The sequence below is a fragment of the Zonotrichia leucophrys genome, chromosome 1A, assembly GCF_028769735.1.
Source record: "Zonotrichia leucophrys gambelii isolate GWCS_2022_RI chromosome 1A, RI_Zleu_2.0, whole genome shotgun sequence".
Lineage (NCBI taxonomy): Eukaryota > Metazoa > Chordata > Aves > Passeriformes > Passerellidae > Zonotrichia > Zonotrichia leucophrys.
Window position 1 is genome coordinate 44,176,793 of NC_088170.1, and position 22,036 is coordinate 44,198,828.

The 22,036-nt window shown below is 37.4% G+C and overlaps 1 protein-coding gene across 1 annotated transcript in view; it reads right to left on the reverse strand.

Moving 5' to 3' along the window:
• The window catches only part of CNTN1 (contactin 1), a 204,196-nt gene that overhangs the window by 55,623 nt on the left and 126,537 nt on the right, over nt 1–22,036 (reverse strand). Inside the window, exons 3-7 of the mRNA XM_064702590.1 lie at nt 15,545–15,677; nt 6,776–6,905; nt 3,903–4,075; nt 1,870–1,965; nt 809–1,015 (exon numbers count right to left, since the gene is read on the reverse strand). Of these exons, the coding sequence (XP_064558660.1) occupies nt 809–1,015; nt 1,870–1,965; nt 3,903–4,075; nt 6,776–6,905; nt 15,545–15,659 (721 nt within the window). The 5' untranslated portion in view covers nt 15,660–15,677. The remainder of the gene's footprint in view (nt 1–808; nt 1,016–1,869; nt 1,966–3,902; nt 4,076–6,775; nt 6,906–15,544; nt 15,678–22,036) is intronic.

The following is a 22,036-nucleotide window of genomic DNA, read 5'->3' on the forward strand; positions in this document are numbered from 1 at the left end:
CTCTTGTTCCTACAGGGAACTCCCATCAGTTCTAGATGAAGAAGGCAGTGTGAATACTGGAATATTCGGTCAAAGATCAATAATTTGAAATTACATTAATTCAATCAATAATATGGAAAATTGTACAGATAAAAGAGTCACTGAAAAACTGATGATCAGTTTATGAGAACCTAGTGACTGACAGTCTGAAGAGGCAAAAACTAATTTGGTTCCTATTTAGAAACCATGCAGTTCCCCTGAAGAAATGGCATAAAATAATCCAGTAACACAAAGCCACAGAGGTGCCTTAGGAGATTGACTGAGAGACACAAAGCTCCCAGGACTTTCACCAGCCCTGTCACTATTTTGGATGGGAAATTTCATCAGGATAAAAGGATTTTCCTCTTTCACGAGGGATTTTCTGGGGGAAAAGAAGTAAATCCTGAAGCTGTTCATCAGCATTTACATGAAGTTTCTACTTTTCAGTCATACTCCTTTGAACCAATGCCAAGACTAGAAAAGATATTGAAGATAATGGGATGAGGGGCTTATCACATAAAAGAAATGGGGGTTGTGGGGATAAGAATTCTGTTCTCAATGATGTGAAAGGAAATGTGTGAATTAATCAATGGAGATTTCTTTCACAAAGTTTTCACTGTGAATAGGAATGATTTGTACCTCTGCATCTGAAACACCGAGTAACATTGTTCAATAGCCATTATAACTTGCCATATAATTCTCCTTACGAAAATGAAAGTAGGTATGAATTAACAAAATTACAATACAAACAGTTAAAATGCTGTTCATAGTATTTCCAATAAATACTTACGATCAGATTGAGGAATAAGTGGAATAAATTTACTGAATACACTCTTTGTTATGGAAGGGCTGGACACAAAACATGAATAATTGCCCTTATCTGATGCTTCCACATTTGCAATGTAGAGATTGCCGTTCGTCTGTGACACAAATCGTCGTTTGTCCAAAGCAATGAACACTGGGAACTCATTTAGAAGCCAGCGATAACTGAGGTCATCTGGAGGAAAATACTTCAGTCAATATTAAAACCCAACATTATCAGCTATTTAAACCACAGAATACTGTCTGTATAGAAATCACTTGAGTCTAATTTCTAGGTTATAGATCTTTTCTTCAGAGAGGCAGCTATGCAGACAGATTTATGCATGTCTCAGCTCATTCCTGTCTACAGTGAACACTGGGGCACTGCTGCTGTCAGTGCAGGTTACTGGGGACCTGGATACAGTGTGCACACCTTGCCCTGGGCACAACCATCCCACAGGAACTGACCAGGATGGGATGAGAGAGGCAGCTGGGTCTTGACCTCATGCAACTGAGAAGCTGGGAACTGCTCAGCTGTCTTGTGATTTAGACAAAACCTTAGAATATTTTATCTAGTAACATGTCTTCATTCTTCAGTTCCTTACAATGCTTAAACTGAGCATGAAAAGTAAATCATTATTCCATTTTACAAGGTAAAAGAGATGCTAACAGCCAATTTCATCCCTCATGATGGAACTCCAGATGCTTAAGATTATGGGCATAATCCATGCAGAGCTCTTCAATAGCTAATGATTAGAAAAAGTCCCTTCCAGAGAATAAATAACCTCATCTCTGACCCTCTGGGGTGCTTCTGCTGTTCCATGATTTTGAGAGAAGCCCATGACCATAGCACTTGAGGTGACTTTACTAGGTGCAATGAACAGTCAATATGGTCAACAACACACATTCAAAACAGCTACCCAACCTAAATGGTGATTCTCAAGCTGCACAAAAGTTATTGTTTAAGTGAATATAAAGGAAACTTGCAAAAAAAAAAATCAATCTTTTACTCTTCAGACATTGAAAATGAAGCACTTTGAGCTGAATTACCTGGGTAGTGATAAGGGGGTTCACAAAGAAGCACTGCCCCAACACCTTCTCGCACTTTAACCTCGTAACGTTCCTCAGGTGGAAAGGGATCCAGATCTAGTTTTTAAAAAAGCAAGGGGAGGAGAATAGGGATTTTAACTACAGTAACTTTTTATTATTATCATCCGTTTCTGTCCTGTAGCAATTAGTAGAGAAATACATCAATGCATGGCAGATAGAAACTAATGCCAGTTTTGCTTATTTTTCATTACCGATGCATTTTTTGCTGTTTTTGTCATCATAATTTTAAATACCAGGGAAAAGAAAAAAGTGATGCAGACTTTATCTCTAAGAGTAGTTAGGCTTAAAAAATTATGATGAGTGTTAAGGCACTGGATCTAAAAATTATGTACAGTATTCTCAGATGGACTAATTGATGAAGTATATGAGAGAATGTGGGTTCTGTTCCACGGTTTCAGTAAATTTGGCAACAAAACAAAATTACAGCTGGTCAAGACTTTTGAACTCTTCTAAATGGTTGTTGACATTTTTCAATCAGTTTATGCATAAGAAAAAAACTTACACTAAAGATCAGACATTTTCTCTCCTAATTTTAGCAACTCTATTCAGTTCTTTGGAAACATTGATTGTAGAAAGAAATGTTTTTGTAGGTGATCATTAAATAGGAAAAAAAGGAAGAAATACAACAGTATAAAGAAGAATGAAAGCAGGCACTTTTTAAACAGATATTCATCAGTTTCCAGCTATCTTTTAGAATCTTTTTACTATTCCTTACCTCTTTACCTATTTTAGTTTACATATTGAAACACTGTATATTAGGGTTCTGTTCAGCATAATTTCTCAGTATACTATCAACATTCAGCTCATGAAGCCAGTGAGCTGGCTGGCAGAAAGCATACCTCAGACTGTTTTGGTTCTACTTTTTTTTAATCTATTCGGTTTATTGGTTTATTTTTTTTATCCTATTGATTATTCAGCACTGACACGACTGAAGCCTGCTTTAGGTAAAATAAATATCCCATAAATGAAATGTTGATGTTTTCTTCATAAAAAAAAAGTAACAACCTGGCCTTCAATTTTTTTTTTCTAAAAGATACCCTGGCTAAATACAGACTTAGACTATATAAATGATGATATGATCCTCATCAGCTAATTACAGCTTCTGACTTTCCCTAATATTTACAGTCCCACAGTCTCACAAGTATTATCAGAAAGCAGAACTTTGTACTAAATGTCTGATCTTCTACAGCAAGGAATGAATTCTACTTATGGAGGCCAGTTAAAGACAAGAGGGGCACCAAACCCTTAGTGTCAGGGCACCTACGGCTTTGCGAATGGATCACAGAGTGTATTCCTTTTTTTTGGGATTCCTTTTTGCACCTTCTGATGATAAAATACATCTGGGGAAAAGGCAACTTAAGTCAAAATGAAACAGAAATCCCAAACACTGTCTTAAGTCTATAAAATTTTGCATTAGTCTTCATTTAGTACATCAATTTTTTGTAATTCCTGTATTTTGTGACATGCAGGTCTGCACATGTACATATCCTCTCAAGACTAGCTCATCACTGTCATAAGCTGACAGAAATTTCCCCCAGCAGAGTTTTTTTCACTGTAGCCTAGGAATCAGGGCATAATTTACTAGCAAGTGCTGTGCCTTCCCCCTGCAGCTGTGCTTGCCCTGCACCTCATCACCATATGCCCTCACTCAAGTCTTTCTTCTGTGACCCCTCAGGTCCTACCATGATTTTAAGAGAGTCTGGACATTATTATCTCCAGATGTGGCTCCATGAGCTTCTTCACCTCATAATTTAACAATTACACACTGGGAAGGCTGTTATGTCATGTCAGCTGAATGTAAAGAATATAAAACGCTTACAAATTTATTTTGCGTCTATCTCTGCACACTAAGGCACTTAAGATGCTGTTTTTACAGAGTAGCACAGATACAGCACACGTTAGCAGAATACACCGCAGTGTAAAACATTGGGCTAACCATAATTTTTCTATATTCTGACATAAAAAACACTTACATCCAAAACTCAGAGTGGCTTCACTGCTTCTGACAGTTCCAAAGACATTTGACACTACACAGACATATTTTCCAGCATCCCTTGATTTCTCTGGATTATTGATAACGAGTCTGCCTCCCACCATGCTGTACCGCTCCTTTGTTAAGTCAATATCCCAATTGTTGAATTTCCACCTATTAAAAAAGAAAAACAAGATGTAAGATTGGCCCCAAAAAGCAACCTGGTAAGAAAAATGATGTGAACAATAACTCATAAATTCTGAAAAACTATGCAGGAAGTTATTAATATACTTCTATACAAGTTTTAGGCTTTCCTTCAGCAAGATGCAGAGATTTGAACTCCAGAGGTCTTTGAAAAATAACAGCGTCAGTTCCTTCTTAGAGATGTGACATACTTTGTTAAAACATAGTATGTTTTAACATACTATGTTAAAACATACATAGTTTGTCTGTTCTGGCTAAGTGGTAAGAGATGCTTGAGCTGGCTGTGAATGAGCTAGCCAGTCACCAAACACATGGATTTTAAACATATCTCAAATAAATATCTAAGTTCAGATTGGATAAAAATGTCCTCTCTCTGCCCTTCTAAAGTATGAAGCAATGAGAGATTTTTTAAAACCTGCTGCAGATAATGAAAATGCTTAATAAAACGTAACATGCCAGTAAAGTCAGTGCAAAAGCTGTGGCATCCTTCATAAAAGAACTACTTACTATTGCTTCAGTAAATTGCTGGACACTCTTCCCTTATTTATGGTAAAACTCCTCAGTCAATTCACTGAATTACTGCAATTTTCACTTGAGAGATTAAGAGGGAAACTGGCGGCCCAGTTCTGACCGATTTTTACTTATTTTAAGAAATGTTAAAAAACACGGCGTGGGTACCAGTGCTCATGACTTATTTTTGTGCCTGTTACTGTGTCCACAAGAGGGAGCCTGTTACCTTAGAAAGGAACTGCCTGGCTCCTATGCGCAAATAGCACAGATGCAACTTAATTACATTTAAAGATCATAACCTTATTTCTGCATAAGTATTTTCTTTTTTCATAAGGTAAGGTTAGGCATTAGTATTTGACAATGATAATACACACACCACCTGTTCATTCACTATTGAACATATACCAAAATATGCAGAGTTCTCATTTGGAAGTGGAACTTGCTATTGTCAAAGAAATAAACAAAATAAAAAACAAAAAACAACAACAACAACAAAAAAACCCAAAACAAACCCAAAACAAAAAAAAATCAAATGAAATAGAAGAATTTTAAAGATTAAACAAATAGTATTTTGATCTTATAGAGTTCTAGAGGTATCACTTCAGTCCTGTTAGACATACTATATGTCAGTGTTAGAAAAAAAATGAATCCTTTATTCAGAAATATCTAGGTATAAATGTGCTGAGGACAGCACATCCTCCAATGAAAATGGCAGGAAGGACTTATTTACCTCTGAGATAGAAGAATTTTGACTCATAAACTGCCAGAGGGATGAGATGAAGATAACATATTGAGGTATACTAAAACTAATGCGTCAGGAAATAAGAAAAGCGGCCTTATTCTGTACTGCAATTATCATCTCATCACCTATCAGTGCTAATTGTCAGATCTGCTCCTAGACACAGAAGTTCTGGAGGTGCAATGCAATACTTTGAGTGTTTCTGCTAGTTCAGATTGTGCTGAGCCCACAATAGATAAAGAAGAAGGTAAACATTTATTTAGAACCTGTAATCATCTATAGATGGTGTGTTTACAGTCTTGCAGACAGAGCTGGGGGAGACTCTGGACCAACTGGAAGGGATGGGGAAATATAGCAAAAGGCATAAAATCTTAGCATATGTAATCTCTCTACGCTTTCCAAGCATGGCAAGAGGAAGTAAATGCAACAAAATGTCATATTCTGTATGGTGCTTCTGTACAGGTAGACAACCTGCTACCAGATTTTTAAAAGCGGCAATGAAGATGAAATAAGCTGTTTTGATGGAGGAAGACCATAGTTGACCACAACACTGTAACAGATTTAAAGTAATAGCTAGCAGACTTGATTATTTTTTCTGTTCTAGAAACCAGTCTGGGAACATACGTAAGTGATTATTGGGGCAGATCATAGGGTAATTTACTGAAATGTATCTCTTTTGCTGGCAAGATATTGTGTCTGTCTTTAGTACAATTATAGCAGTTTTCTGCCTATGATCAGGTTGTAATTTAGTCACAGTCTTAATACTGATAACCTTAAGTACATTTCTCTTCACACTATGAACAGATAATGGCTGACAAACTCATATTAATGTACAACAAATCATTGCTTTCTACAATAATATAATTACTGCGAAAGAAGTCCTGTGAGAATCTGTATTAAAACTAGCTGAAATGTTTTTTCAGAATGAAGCTTTTTATGTCTTAGTAGCATAGATGACACATTTTTGACCACTGCCCTGCAACACAGAGGATGCAAAACCAACATGGGATGTAGAATATCCATGTCCAACAATCAGTACTTCTCCTATCAAAGCAAAATATAATAAAAAAGCCATTCAGAATCAAAAAGAACAAAGACTCAAATCTACACTAACCTCAGCCTAAGCTGGAAAGATAGTCTTTCAATTTTTTAAAGGTCACTTTTCTTTTTAAATTCACATATGAAGCAGTATTTCTTTCAGAATCTGAAAATATTTAACGCAATATAGTGTTTTAAAACTGATTAGACATTTTGGCAAATTGAATCAAGGTTGAGTCTCACTCAAAAATTGTGTATCTGTACTTTTTTTCCTGCCTTGAACACTTTTCTCCAACCTTTTAACACAATCATTTAATAAAACAATCTGAAATAGCTGCTGAATAAAATATGCAAGATTTGTAAATCAAAACAGTAGGTATTACCTGTAAGTAGGAAAAGGAACTGCTCGAGCTCTGCAGTTCATTGAAACTTGTCCATCTGAAGATTCTTCTGGATAGATGGTATCAATAGGTTGCTCCTCAAAAACGGGTCCATAACCTTTGTTTCCTTCTTCTGAAAACAGAATAGAGTTACAAATTAATCACTTTTTAACTAGCAGTCAAAGTGAAGACAAATTTGCATCACACATTCAAGAATCAAAATGTGAAGGCAAAACAGTGAGTCACTCAAAGTTAAATTCTATGTGCTTCAGCAAAACTGGAGCAGTACAGGTAACAAAAATGCTGTCTGTCCTTCACTGTTTCATGCCTTCTGAGAACCAAAGTAACTCACACTTTGTTCCTCTAATACTACCTTGTGTGCCTTCTCTGATGAAATTAATTATTTGTCATGTTTAGGCCAGAAGTGGAGATAATTAGGAACTGAAGGCAAGTCCCTTAGGAGTACAGTGAGACCAACTTACTTCACAGAGACCAACAAATTCTGATCAAAAAGGTCCTCATCCAAAACAACTACCCATAGTTATTTCTGATCTTACAGACTAAACATCTCCAATGATTTTATGTATTTAGGAACAATCTTTACTACATCAGACTAAAAAGCCCTTATGCTGGGTGTCAAAACCAAAAACTACATTGTTTCCAGATCACATTGTCCTTCCTTCCTTTAGGTATGTATTAGGTTCTACACTCCAATATACAATTTTTAAAAGAGCCTACACTTAAAATAATTTCAGTTTGGACAGTCAGGCACTTAAAGGTAAATAAACATAAAACATGTTTCAACACAACCCGTATTTTTAAATCGTTATCCTTCATTTGTGGATGCTGTTGAAAAGTTGGTAGGGTCTGCCCACCCTTGCTGCACTCCCTTCTCCTTTATCTCCTTCAAGCATACAAGGTTGTTCTTTGGGGTCTAAGAAGCAAGACTAAGAGCAAAGGTGGAATGCTCTGGGACAATTATTCTCAGTAAATCCAGGATGTAACTGGGTTTTTTTTCTGTGAAAATGACATTCTAGGTACAGAATGACTGTGAGGAGGCAGTGGATGCTTCATATAGATAAAATTTTGAGACAACACAGTTGTCTAATTCTCACAGGTCTCTACTGAGACTGAAACAACCTGGACACTTGTAAGCAAATTCATGGGAGAACAAATTAATATATGATTGCTAACAGGTTCACTTTCCATTCAAGTTCAGAGCCTTGCTTCAAATCCTAGAGATGTCAGAGACTTGTAAAATGACTGCAAGAATCTTGGGAAATAATTGGGTAATACAAGGGAATAAATGGGTAATACAAGGGAAACAAATACAACAAACACAACTTCAATTAAAAAGATCCTCAGAGATGGCTGAATAATTTAAATCTAAAGCAATGGTTAAGGATGGAAATGATTTTCAAAAGCAATGGTTAAGGATGGAAAAATCCTATCATTTTGCAGTAGTATCTGTGCTGTCCATAAAAATTTGCTACATGTCTTGTAATTTAAAAAATTTTCTCAGATCAGTAAATAAACTGGCAGTTTAAAAGATGAATTTTCTTAAATCAAATTATGACTTGGTACTCAAGCCCTTAAAAGTCCTGTGTTTGGTCCTAAAACATTCTAGACTAAATCAAACAGTTTTTTTTTTTTTAGGAATCCTGTAAAAGAAGAAAGAGTCTCTCTATATATGTAAGGAATGTGAATTATACTAGTGTAAAAATACCACATATACATAAAATAGTCTTTCTGCAAATATCTTTTTTATTGTTTTTAAATGTCCTATTCATAGATGGACACTGGATTACAGTACTAGAAGAAGGCTGTTTGCAGATTAAAAGCAACTTCCCTTTCGACTTCAAATCAATGGTAAATGGTAAAAAAGTCACCATTTGCCTTGAGGACAGGAGCAGGTACATAAAGGTTACACTGTGAGATATATAGTCCCACAACTTAATTTTTAAAAACTAATTCATGTAATGAGAATTCTTTCAAAGAAGCAAAGAAGAGCAGCTAGAAAGGCAGAGCTTTTGAGTAATGGTCTGCTTTCTTTCACATTTTAAAGCACAACACAGTATAAAAATCTACATATTGCTAGACCAAAAGAAGAACTTATTTCAGACTGAAAAGGCAAGATTCACATACTTGCTCAGAGACTGGAATGACTAAGACAGAAACCTGGTGGCATGTTCTGTGCAGTTCTTAAATATGAGTACAGAATAACAACAGTCTCCAGCAGCAAATTGCCATATCATATGCAGCTGACTCTTCACCTTAGGACTCAAACAATGTTACAGAGCACTTAGGCATTTCATGGCATGCATTTTTAATGCTGCCAGCACTATTAATTATACTGAGTGAAAGCTGCTTCTCATACCTATCAAATGTACTTTATAAAGGCACTTATGCTGCAATCTATTATGAATCTGGTTTCAGGTGCCTGTCTGCGCAGAATAAGATGTGCACACTGAATTTCAGGTATGGGAAACAATAAACCTTTTATTCTCAGCCACAAGACCACACATGGACCAGTGATACGAAACAGCACATGGGAGAAAACAGAAGAGAAAGGGGCTGTGAAAAGATCTGCAAGAAATGTTCACACTTTAAGTGAAGTACCATGGCTGTGGGACAAAGTTTGGAGAGTGACAAAAGGAAGACTAAGAGTACAAGGAAAAGTATCAGCTCACTGAAGTTATGCCTACATGAAAAGGAAAAGTAGAGAAAGAAGACGAAAATGGATGTATTAGGCAAACTGAGGATGTGATGAAGAGCACATTTCCTATGTTTGGATCCTGCTTTAGACAGGAGGATGGACTATCTGACCTCTCAAAAAGTGCCCTATGTTTTGGGTAAATTTCTTGTGATTTGTATTTTAAATTGGAGCAGAAACAATCACCTGACTATTAGAGGCATTCTTCAGTGAATTCTGAAAACAAGACCCAGACCTTTCAATATTGCTAAAATGTATTAGCAAGTCTGTGAAAAGGTCAAGAAAATCTTTCCTCAACTGATGAGACTACAGATCCTGTATAAGAATCTTTCCCTCTGGAAGGTGGTCATATAATTCATTCTCCAAGTGACATTCACTAATGAGTCTTCTCCTTCTCTTTCTGTTTCCTGTACACCTATCTATTTCCCTGGTACTCAACATTACCAAAATTGACTGCCTGAGACAGTTGTTGGGTGTGAGTATTGATCTACCTGCAAGTGTTGTATCCCGTTACATATATCAACATGAGAGAGGGACAAAGATCTGTCGATGTGGTGCATGGCTGGATTAACCTTGAGTGCAAAAGGGTGCTGCACGTAAGAGCCCTGGAGTCATTCATTATCAGTTTAACTAAGTTGTCAGGCTCTGCATTAGCCTTGCAAGACCAGAAACCATTTGATATTTAGAAGTAGATATTCTGTTTTCAGTATGAGAAATGAGGACCCACCCATGTCTGAGAAGCTCATGCTCAAAAACAAGATGGTCTGCGAATGAGCCAAATATCTCTACCAGGCATGCAGGAACAGAAAATGGCACTTCCACATTTCTGAGCATTGTGATCACCAAACACATTATGATTATTTATTTATTTATGGATGTCAGACACTCAGCAATAGCATGTAATGTTCGTCTAAGATCCAAGCAGGGACAAGAGAGACAAGGTAAATAGGCATTAAGTATATTCATCCACTTCTTTTTTTGGAAGAAAATCATTATCTCTCTTTAGAAAATGTGAATAATTTTGTATGTTGTGATAAAAAGCTTTAAATAATGTAGATTCTAGCCTCCAGTTCAGAAATGCCTTTTTGAACCTACTGCTCTGGAAAATGTCCAAGCATGAATAATTTAAGGTTTGGGGGCTTGATTGTTTCTTTACTTCTCTAAATCATGTGGGAAAAGTTGTACTTGGCATTCACGGGAAGCTTATGTGCTGAAGCAGTAATGTGTTCATATTGAAAGAATTCATAACATACTGTGTCCCCATGATGGAGAAGATAGGGTAAGAGTAAACCATGAAGATGCTAAAGGCAAATCACTCTCCAAGAGCCAGTCAGCACTCAAGGTAACCACTCCAGCACTCCCACTTCATATTATATGAAAGATGAAGACTGTCTTTGGGAAAGCTGCCTCTATTTATCTGGACTCAAAGGAGCAGGAGAATAACTTCTATTTCCTATGTTCCAGGGAGGACATTGAAGAGCCCCATAGTTAATGATACAGTTTCTCCTTTACATCAAGTTTCAAGTATGAAAACCTCCAGCCCCTGGCAGAGCAAGCTCCTCCACTTGTGCCTAACAGAGTACAGTTTTCTTGTCTTCTCATACTGCCAAGAGGAATGTCAGCCAATACTAATTATCGTATTTTAAACATATTCTCATTTGTGTATTCAATATTTAAACTTTTAGGTGGTTCTTCCTCAAAAATTGAAGTGTTAGTTAAGAAGTGACTGAAGAGCCTAACATGTTGATCCCATGGGAAAGCCAGTGACCAGAAAATTAGGGATGAAGCTAAAGTGCAGTTGTTATTCTGCACAATCTCCCCACACAAGCCTTCCTGGTGCATATATCAGCAACACTCTCCGAAATTCAGCATGCTGTCTAAAAGCATCCCCAGGTACTCATCAAAATAACTGTGTTGCACTGAGAGGCTCTGCTTCTTACTGGCTTTCTTGCTTTACCAGCCTTCTCTGAAGTTTCAGTTCCTAATGATTTTTGGAACTTTAGTTGCCTAAAAAGCAGAACAGTTTAGAAATTTTTACCCCTGGACTATTGCCTCATTTTGGACATTTCAGGATAGTTTACTAGAGTGACAAGCTGCCTTTTAAGGCACGATCTGACCCAAACTCAGATACTGTCTGGCTCTGCACTACCAAATCCCAAGGTAAAAAGTAGAACATTTTATGAGAAACATATTATCAGAGGGACATTTTTCAATATTGATTCCTTTCATAGCCAAATGTAATCTACTATTCATGAAGCACAATAAAATACAGGGTCTTTGCAGTTTTTGATTAGTCTTTTGGAAGAATAAAACAAGCTGCAGCTGAAGAACAGCTTAAGAACAGCTGAATCTTTTGGTGATAGATTAGTATCCCAACTGAAGACACACGAGTTCACTGATTTACCTGGGAAGTAGTGGATAACAGAAAAGTTTGAAATTCAGACTTAGCAACAGGATATTAATCTAAAGGAGAGTCAAAGGCAACTTGGAAGTGTGTTGGAGAAATGTCAGGGGGAAATGGAGAAGAGTCAAATATTATCAGTAATAGGCATGAAATAACTTTTTTGGCAGTGGGCTGGCAATCACTGACATGTTCCCTGAGGAGTGGTTTGCTGCTCTCATTTGCCTTGCACTATTCAAAGTGCACTCTGAAAAGCAACTCTTGTAACAACTGTCTGTTCTATCAGTAAGTGGAGACCAAATTATTTATGGCTTTCTCACCAGTTTATATCTGCAAGACTACATTTCAAACACTAATTTACCTGGAAAAGAAATACTGCTCCTGTCTCATTGCAGAAGATGATCTCTGCCTTTACCTTTGATGCCTATACCTCTGATTCATAAAATCTTTGCTTCCTTTCAGTTAAGTAAGTACACATTTGCCACCAATGAGAAACGGCTAGTCAATGCAACAGTTCCCAGTTTCTGCCTCTAATTACCACAAAACAGAACTGACTAAAAAAGTCAAGGCATTTACTCCAAGGCAAACTCTAAAATTCTAAAAATGTATGTACTTCACTTTGAGAATTTTTTTAGAATTTCCTGCAGTGAGAAAAAGAACAATTTTAAAACAAATAAAACTACTCAGCTTTTAGAGTCTCAGAATCCCTGTCCTCTCTTCAGGCCAAATTCGAAACATCTCAAGTCAGTGCAGCTTCAGGTTGGTAGCTCTCTGTTTCCCAAATACTTCTAGCTGTTAAAGTCTGAAGGCTCTCAATGCTCAGTCAAATACATGAATTCTGAATACTTTCAGGTTTTTTTGGCCGATATTTTTGAACCGGGCGACACCCATAGGGTGAGACTTCTCAAAACATTGCATCTACAAGCTATCACTTTCCTGGGTCCAGAGCAGTTAATATAATAGTAGGTCTGTTTAGGAAGCACGGATTGCAAAAACCTAGACTACAGAGTCACAGACGAGCTTGCCAAAGGCAATTTACAGAGTAGAACCACCTGGAACTGCAGATCCAGCACCACAGAAGGCAGGAGGAGACAAATATACTTCCAAAGAAATTGTGTTTTGCTAAAAGGTGCTAAAACAACTTCTTAAATACTCTGCTTTCAATATCTGTTTCCAGTTACCTTGCCTCTTCACTCTGGAACTTGGTCTGTCTTCCTACTTTAATGAGAACACATAATCTTCACTCAAAAACTGTCCCCAGTTTACACATCCTCCATAACTGTTGACATTGCCAGCATTCCCCTTGATAACATCCTGTGCGAAAGAAAACCTCCCAGAACTTGATCACTCTACTCCTTTCTCTTCAGTATCTTTCAATTTTTAACCACATTGAGAACACTTCCAAGCAACCTGTTATATTTCATCTTGGTTGCAGATACATATTGCATACTGCAGATACACATTCTCTGGATACAATAGCATTTTCATTGCCAAGACATACATTCAAGACAATTAAGCCTGACTGCCAGCAGCTCTCAAACCCATCTGAAATAAGAAACCCTCCAGCAAGATTCAAGTGCTGGGGCTGAGCAAAGACTGCAACATCAGATTTATATAACCTAGATGGGTACCATAAACCCTAGATAATAGAAGCAGATTTTCTCTTTACTCAAAAGGTTATTTAATGATTAATGTGAATTTATTGATTTAATGATTTATGCGAAGTAGAGTGGGTCCCGGAGCAGACAGCCTTACACTGCAATACACTGGCAGCAACAAACACCCTCTGATTATATAAAACTAGGAATCTTCCACACTGGAGACACCACTGGAGGGTGGTGCCATACCTTTAGAGATGGTCACAGGTCTTAACTTTGGCTTTTGATGAAAAATGCAAGCAAGTATTTATTCCATACCAGGAGATAAGCTAGGAAATGTGTTTGAACTGTAACAGCATTATTAGAACCTGCCCTGGATTCACAATCCTTCACACCAATGGCTCCATCTTGTTTGTGGAAATCTAAGAGTGCCAAGAACAACAGCCCAGTGAGAGATCAAACGAGCCTTGCAATGACAGTGCCAGTGTGTACTGACGATGCACATGGTGTCATGACAGCCCACTCTGTTCTTCCTATGTCACTTAGGTGTTACCCTCACAGCTCATGGCCTTCCAATGCCATTCTCAGGAACTTGCCAGCAGCTACATTCTGGTGCCAAGGTTTTTTTGGCTAATGGGCAAAAATGTGATGTGCAGAATACACAACAACACTAATAATTTGATCCTGTCTGTCAAGGAATTACCTAAACAGTTGTTCTTCTTGATTGACTCACCCATTTTATCAACCAGTGTCCAGCACTTGTTCGGCTACTGTAACTGATTGTTTTGTTTGATGTCAACAGGTCCAGAACAAAATCATGTGTGTAACATTACTGATAGCACTTCACAGTTTTTCTTTATTATTATTTTATTCTTTCAGGAAAAGCCCAGCATTGAATTAAAGCGGTGAGTTTAAAGTTTTAACTTTGGTGCTATCAGCAAGCCTCATATCTTTACAAAGAAAAAATTTCTTGAAACACACAGCACATATGTTGTGAAGGTACTGATTTTTATCAGGCATCAGTAAATCCTCCATCAAACTCAGACGTGGCCTAAAGAACACTGTTCAAAACCATGGAGTAAAGTAATGTTCCTGCTAAACCAGAAATCATTCCTGCGAGCTCTGGACTGATTTCTTAAAGGCAATAAGCTTACATCACACTATAAATCATATTTTTTGACTCGGTAATAAGGAATATGGTCTCATGAAAGTGAAATTAAGGCAATGCCTGAAATGATATCCCAGAATAAGCAAGTCAGTGACCCTCAAAGTAGGGAAGGATCTAAAGCCTACCTTGAAATTAACCAAAACATTAGTACACAATGTTTGCACTTTTCAAATATTGGTGAATATTTTGTACATGCTGTGTTTATGCTAACAGAAAAATTCATCCCAGCAACTAAAACCCATCATTCATTTAAATTGGCAAGGAAATCTGAAACAAGCTTTAGAAATCTCAATGTTGTTTGGAATAGCTGGAATTCTGCCTTTTCACAGACCTCCCTCTATCTCTTCTAGAACTAAAATTTCAATTGCAAATATTTCTCTAAATGCAGATGCTAGAAATATGACTCCAGAATGTTTTATTTATGGCCCCATCTCTATTTATGAAAAAAATAATTTTTAATAAAAAATTGGAGTCAGAATATGCAGAATTACCCCATTGCATTATGAAAAAGCACCACTACACTGGGCTTCTGAAAAATTATGAATTTTAGATGGTGTCAATAATACAGAATTTGGTTTTTCATTATTCTAAACATGTGGATCTTCTGCGCACAATAGACAATTGATACACTTTTTATAATCTAGAGAAAGATTTCATTCTGTAAATCAAATTAGACAATGCCAAATTTAAAGTTCAGATCTGTCTTTTTTCATAATTTTTATTATGGCAGCAATTCTAATAAATATGCTTCCTGCCAGTTTCATTGTTCACATTTAGTAATTTGTTGTATCAGCACCAATAAATTAAATCCATAAAAACATTCTAATTGTCCTTGAAACACATAAAACTAACAACAGTTACTTTAAGGAATTAACACAGGAGATCGTCTTACCTACTGCCAGGGAGTAGACAAAACAGGGTGTAATAAGATGATAGATGAAAAACCAAATGGTTATCTTCTGTTCAGCCATCATCTCAAAAGGAACTGTGCACTTCAATACCATCATTCAGAGAACTAAAAAAGTCTGTTACAAAGAAAGAAGAGAGAGTCAATAACTCTGACATAAGGCTTTATCTCATATCACATTTGGCATGGCAGATGATGCAACTAAACTGAATACTTAAGAGTTAGTATAGGAGAGAATCTTTTCAATAATAAATGCATCATTAGAATTTCTGGATCAAATTAATTATATCTATTATTCAGAGAGCACTCTGTTTCAGAGTACTCAGATGTTCTGGTGATGGTATAATACGGTAAATGTTAAAACTGAGCATCCTTTTTTACACTTCTCTTCTGTATTCTATCCTCCATCTCAGTAAATACTACATTGCAATTCTTGCCTTCAAAATCTGTAAAAAAAGACTACAGTGAAACTAAAGTCCATGCATCTCTTTCAGATTCCTTTTGTCTAGTATATCACCATTTTAAACTTTTAATATACAATTAATGGTCCTTCACAAAAGTGGCTATATTTTTCATGAGTTTCCTTTTAAATACTGAATATAATAATTATTGCTATGTTGCTTTCAAAGGTTAGTATATGTACAGGAGAAACTCTGCCTGTATATATACTAAAACCAAGCTAAAAAAGCATGCAGCTTCTTTTGAATAGTCTAAGATTTTATAAATCATTTTTCAGACACTTTTGTAAGATTTGTTACTACTTCAAATCAGAATATTTTGCCAATTTTTTTTTCTTTCTGGGGACTATTATCTATTTCTTTAGAGAAATGTGTCATCATGTTTGCAGTGTGCAATTCTCTAGGTTTTTTTGATGGATTTCTTGTCACGAATATATAAATACATCCTTTGTATCCATCACACCTTGTTCTGGCTTGCTGATTGGTTCTGCTCTAACACTCATTAAGAACTTCACACGAAGCAAGACTTCCAGCTTATCACTGACAGAATACTGTACCTCAGGCACATGCTGATATCATCCAGTCCCCTCAGTATATCCATTTTGTTACTATTTCATTATAAAATATGCTTATACATACTTAAACACCCTTCAGTAATAAGCATCCCAGGACATGGTGCATGCTAAAAATGAATACTTGTAGATGAGGGACATTATTTAGTGGTAGAAGGTCTGGGTTAGCAGCTGGAGTCAAGAGGTCTTTTCCAACGTAAATGATTCTATGATTCTAATGTTGCATTGTCATTTTTAGCAAGGTGTAATCTCAATGCTTCTGCTTTCCAGCCTCCCATGCCAGGAATTGATGACTCTGACAGTGACATCCACCTTTTACCATGATACTTGCCCTTTCCACGTCAAAATTTTTACCTAATTGTTCATTTCCAAAATTCAGATATTTTAGATCTTGTTTTGAAACTGTGTCATTTCCCACCTCCAACACCAAGAAAGGGGCAATTTTAAATTACAAAACACAAGTACAAATACACTTGATTCCCTAAGTATGGTCAGGATAAATCCTGCCCTTACTACAGAGAACATCTCATCCGAGCGGCTGCCGGACATGCCTGCTGCAGTGTATGTGTCTCACATCTCCCCCTGAGGTGGGTAGGAACGTGTCTTAGCTTCTAGGGCCTTTTACTTCTCCCCTCTTTCCCAGACTAACGCTAAGATGTTCATCTGAACATGCCTCAAACAGCGACCTTGCCTTAGAACAGAGTTTCAAGAGTGTTTTGATAAAGTCATAATGCAGGAAAATGACAATAAATATCACAAGAAAATCTTCTGGCTCAGAAAGTACAGGAGCTGTTGCATTTTCCCCTTTTTTAAGCAGAGTAAATCCTTAATAAAAGTTAATAAAAAGTTAAAAGCTGTATGAACCTACAGTTCTGGCTGTTACATGAAAACCGTGCTCAGTAAAAGACAGACAAGAGTTAAACAGTGATTCCCCAGAACTGAGATTTATTTAGAAATATTCCCTAGAAAAAGGCTCTTAAATTGGCAACAAACACATATGCTTACAGCTGGATCCAAGGAGAAAGATTTACTAAACATCTTTACCTTCCCACTTCTGTTGGCACTAAAGTTTCTTCAGATTCTGTCACACAAAGGACATCCACAACCATTTCAAGCATCTACCTTGACCAACGAATGAACTACTGTGTGTGGTTCATACAGAAGGCAGTGGTAGGTCTGATCAAGAAATTACTTTGTATGCTTTTAAAGCAGCCACGCCCAGACTATGACATCCTTGTGATATGACATTGCCTTGCCTGAAACATTTGTTTCCAAATGACATGAGTAAAGTGCATAGTTATGCTGAAATAATGTACATAATTAAATAGCAAAGAAACAGGAACTCTTTAGGGAACAACGGTAATTACACAGCAGCTCATGATGATAATAACTGTGTTCAAGTGTATTGATAGAGGAGACTGTTAAGAGCACTGTGTTCTCTGACATTATAGTCAGAGAGGGAAGATCCCTCCTCCCTCTCTTCAGCAAAATTTAGGTTTGATTTTGGAAAGATACAATATCCTCTAGTTCCCCAAAAATCCGTTTTTGCTGGCTCAGAAAACAAAAAATGGTTTCAACAATGGCTTCAATTGAAGTAAATAAGAATTGTGTCAGTAAGCGCTATAAATACTTCATTTTATTCAGAGACAAAAATATCCACCCTGCCAGGATTTAAATCCTTTCCCTACTCGCACTTGTTTCGGCTGAGTGGGTTCTGTATATATAGCACAGCCATCCCTCCTGATTCATCTCAGCTTGTGGGTGAGAAGCTGTTCCATATCGCTCTGCTGAATTTTGGCAGACCTGGCTGCTATAAGATGAGACAGCAGGCAGGTTACTGCTGTGTGTGTGGCAGGTGGCAGAGCTGTGCAGTGTTACCACCCAGCTGCCCAAGGGGTCCCCTGGCGTAGCTGAGGCAGCAGCAGCGGTGCCAGAGGCAGCACTGTGGGCTGCGCTGCTCAGGCAGCACAATCTACTCCTGCTCTACAGCTCTCAACCTTTATTCTTTGCATAGTGAGAGGGGTATTGCTGCCTAATTAAAAATCATTCCTGAACAAATGAACAGCTGAGTCACTTTTCTCCTCCGAAAAAGCACAGTGTCTACACATCTAGACATACATCCTTCAGTCTGCACAGTACACTATCCTTCTTCCAAACAAACCATCATAATTTCAGAAAAAAAGTAAGACACTTTAAAAACATACATTTAATAAGCAGGCATTTAAATGCAACCATGCCATGTTTAATTACTAACTAATGCTCATTAACACACTTAGGTCTCTTTCTACTGTACAGTTTTCCAAAAGAACCAGTCACCACTACAGCACCTTTGCTAGAGTCAAAAAAACAAGTTCTGGTGAGCTGTCTGGAGTGCAATCCCCAAAGGAGGTAGAAAAAACTGGGGCATTGGCTGCTGAATAAGAAGCACATTGAATTTTGAACACAGGGACCTGCCAGAGTGCTTCTGGAGGCCTGCAGTGTCTCGTGATGCTTCATTAGGATGAGAGGTGCTCCCAGGACACAAGGGTAAACCTGTCTCTCTACAATATCCAATTGTAAGGATTCTTTCATCTCTCAAAATGCACTTTAGAAAAATATCTACATTTTCTGCCATGTGTGATTTTCTTGAGATCTTCAGAGCACTTAGGCATTTATTTAAGAAAAAAAGACACCTATTTTATAGCTATTGAAGCAGACAGCGTTTTCCATCGCTTCCCTGCTAAATCCAAACATGCAGATGACATCATTGTTTTGCAAGGAAATAAAGCATTTACAGGATAGACACAAAAAGAAATTACAAACAATACGTAATTGAAGTCAGTTGAATAAAGATTTTCAAGATCAAAGGCAGCTCAAACAAAGTACCTAATCTACCAGATTTGAAATCAAGAAGGGATAGGGATAGACAAAGGACAGCAGAGCAACAGTAGGGGATGTTGAAGAGGTGAAGAGGAGACAAAGATCTCAACACTACAGAGGGAATGAATGCCATGTGGACATTTAGGATCTGTGGTAAGATGGAAGCAATAAACCAACCCAAAAGGGCTGGTAGAAAAGAAGGCAGAGAGGGAAAGTGAAGGAGATATAGGTAGATAAAGGTGTATGAGAATTGCCAGTTGCCTCTGTCAGTAAATGTCAACATTTACCATGTAAGAGCTTTCCTGAACCCTGCCTGCTGAGGCTTTCAGTGTGGGAGCAGCATGATTGTCAGCCCCAGACATCCACTCCAGGTTCCAGTCAGGAACCCCAAGTGCCGAAGGGGAAGAGAGGGGGCAGAAGAAAGTGTTCAGGAACTCTGGCATGGTACACATAGCTAGAAGAGGTAAATCAAGATGCTTGTTATGATCCTCATTTCCTGGTATATTATGATAATTACAGACATTCAAGTTTCAGAATTGGTAGAAATTCTGCCCAGATTAGACTGTAAATAGATACAACAATCTAGAAGAAATATGTGGCTCTCTACCCTTTTTCAAAAAATGAATATATATAATTGCAATAATTCATTCGCAAATTAACACAGTGGCAAGTTATAATCAAAGTCTTTTAGGAGTCACACAATACTTCAGCCTAATCAGTGTTTTGTATTTGTTTCTACTTCAGACTCTTTCAGTGATTTTTGTAAGCATGTAATTGCTCCTTGTCTTTATTTTCTTAACAGAGTTTACATTTTCTTCTATGATAAGTAACTCCTCACAAATCTTGTTAGTTGCTCAGTATGCAGAAATACCACAAAATGGTTTAATTTTAAAAAAATTATGTACATTGCATATTATTTTTTGTATCACTTTTTGTCCTTTTCTGCTACTTTGACCCTTGCAAATGAATTTTGTGATCAATGAACAAGTTCTGACAATCTGGGTAAAAAATGTGCCATTAAAAAGGGGACTGAATCTTCTTCACAAGTCTGGCTTCTCAACCATCACCCACACATAATCCAATTTACTTCTGAAGCCAATGCTTTAGCCACTAGCATTTATAGCTTTCTCTATTACTGGAAAAGTGATGACAGTCAAGTTCCTTGCCACTGCACAGATTTGTCTCATTCCAGTGGTCTGGGATTGCTGTAAGCAAAGTTCCAAACCAGCCCTCTTACAGCACTGCTGCATCTGCAAGAGATTTTGTGTGTTAGCTGGCTGTCACTTAGGAGTCCAAAAGTGACTTCAGTTCCCTTCAATAAAGTCTTGTAGAAATACTTCATTTCCTTATGACTTCTATAACTATAATCTTTGGTTTTGACAGATTTGTTCAAGCGAAAACAGAATCTCAAATCCACCACTCACAATACTGCCCACTGGCCCAAACAGTCCATCATCAACAGTCGTGCTTCTAATATTTTCCACTTCATCCTATATAAAGAATATAGCTATACTCTCCCATGAATGAAATCCGGCTAAAAGCACATCAATTTGATAGCCCGTAAGTAAGATACTCTTCTTGAAAAGAATTTACAATTTCAAGGACAATATGCAATGACATAACAAAAAAGCACAAAGTTGGCGCAACATGCAGGCTAATTCTTCCCATCCAATAACTCCATCCTTTTTAACTGCTTACTGGTGCCAAGTAACCAATAATTAAAAAAAAAATTAAAACAAACCCAGAGTAAGTTTATTAGTATATTTCAACAGGCTAAATTAGCAAGTGATTCTATCACTACTAGATAACCAGCTCTGGGATTTTGTTAAATAAATAATGACTTGTAAATAGAAAAAAACAGTATCTTGGAAGTGATCTGGAATTTAATACCATCTGGAATTTAATCTGGACAAAGATGACAAGGAAGACAAGAAGGGATTCTTCAACTGAACCAAAAACAAAAGGAAAACAAAGGATATCATGTGGGTCCATTGCTAAATGGAGTGGGAACACTGGTTACATGAGGATGCTCAAAAAATGCTGATGGACATCTTGACAAGGCTGCTTGGAATTATCTTTGAAAGGCTGAGGTGATCAGAAAAGGTCCCTGAGTACTGGAAGAAAGCAAAGGCCACTCTGGTCTTCAAAAACATCAGCCTCACCTCAATCCTCAGAAAGCTGATATAGTGCCTCATTCTGGAGGCCATCTCTACCCACACAGATGACAAGAAAGCAATCAGGAGTAGGCAAGGAACATTCCTCAAAGCAAAATCATGCTTGACCAACCTCATTACCTTCTACAACAAAACAACTACCTGGATAAATGAGGACAGAGCAGTGGCTGTTTTCTAGCTCAACTTCAGCAAGGTTTTGAACACTGTCTTGCACCATCCTCATATGAAAACTCCAGAAATGCAGGCTGGATCAGTGGACAGTGAGCAGGACTGAGAACTGGCTGAACAGCAGATTCCATAGCATCATAAGTGGCAGAGGGTTTAGCTGGAGTCCTGTCACTAATACTGTGCGCAGTATGGCTTAATGTATTCATCACTGACTTGGATGAAGATGCATCCTCAGTAAGTTCACGG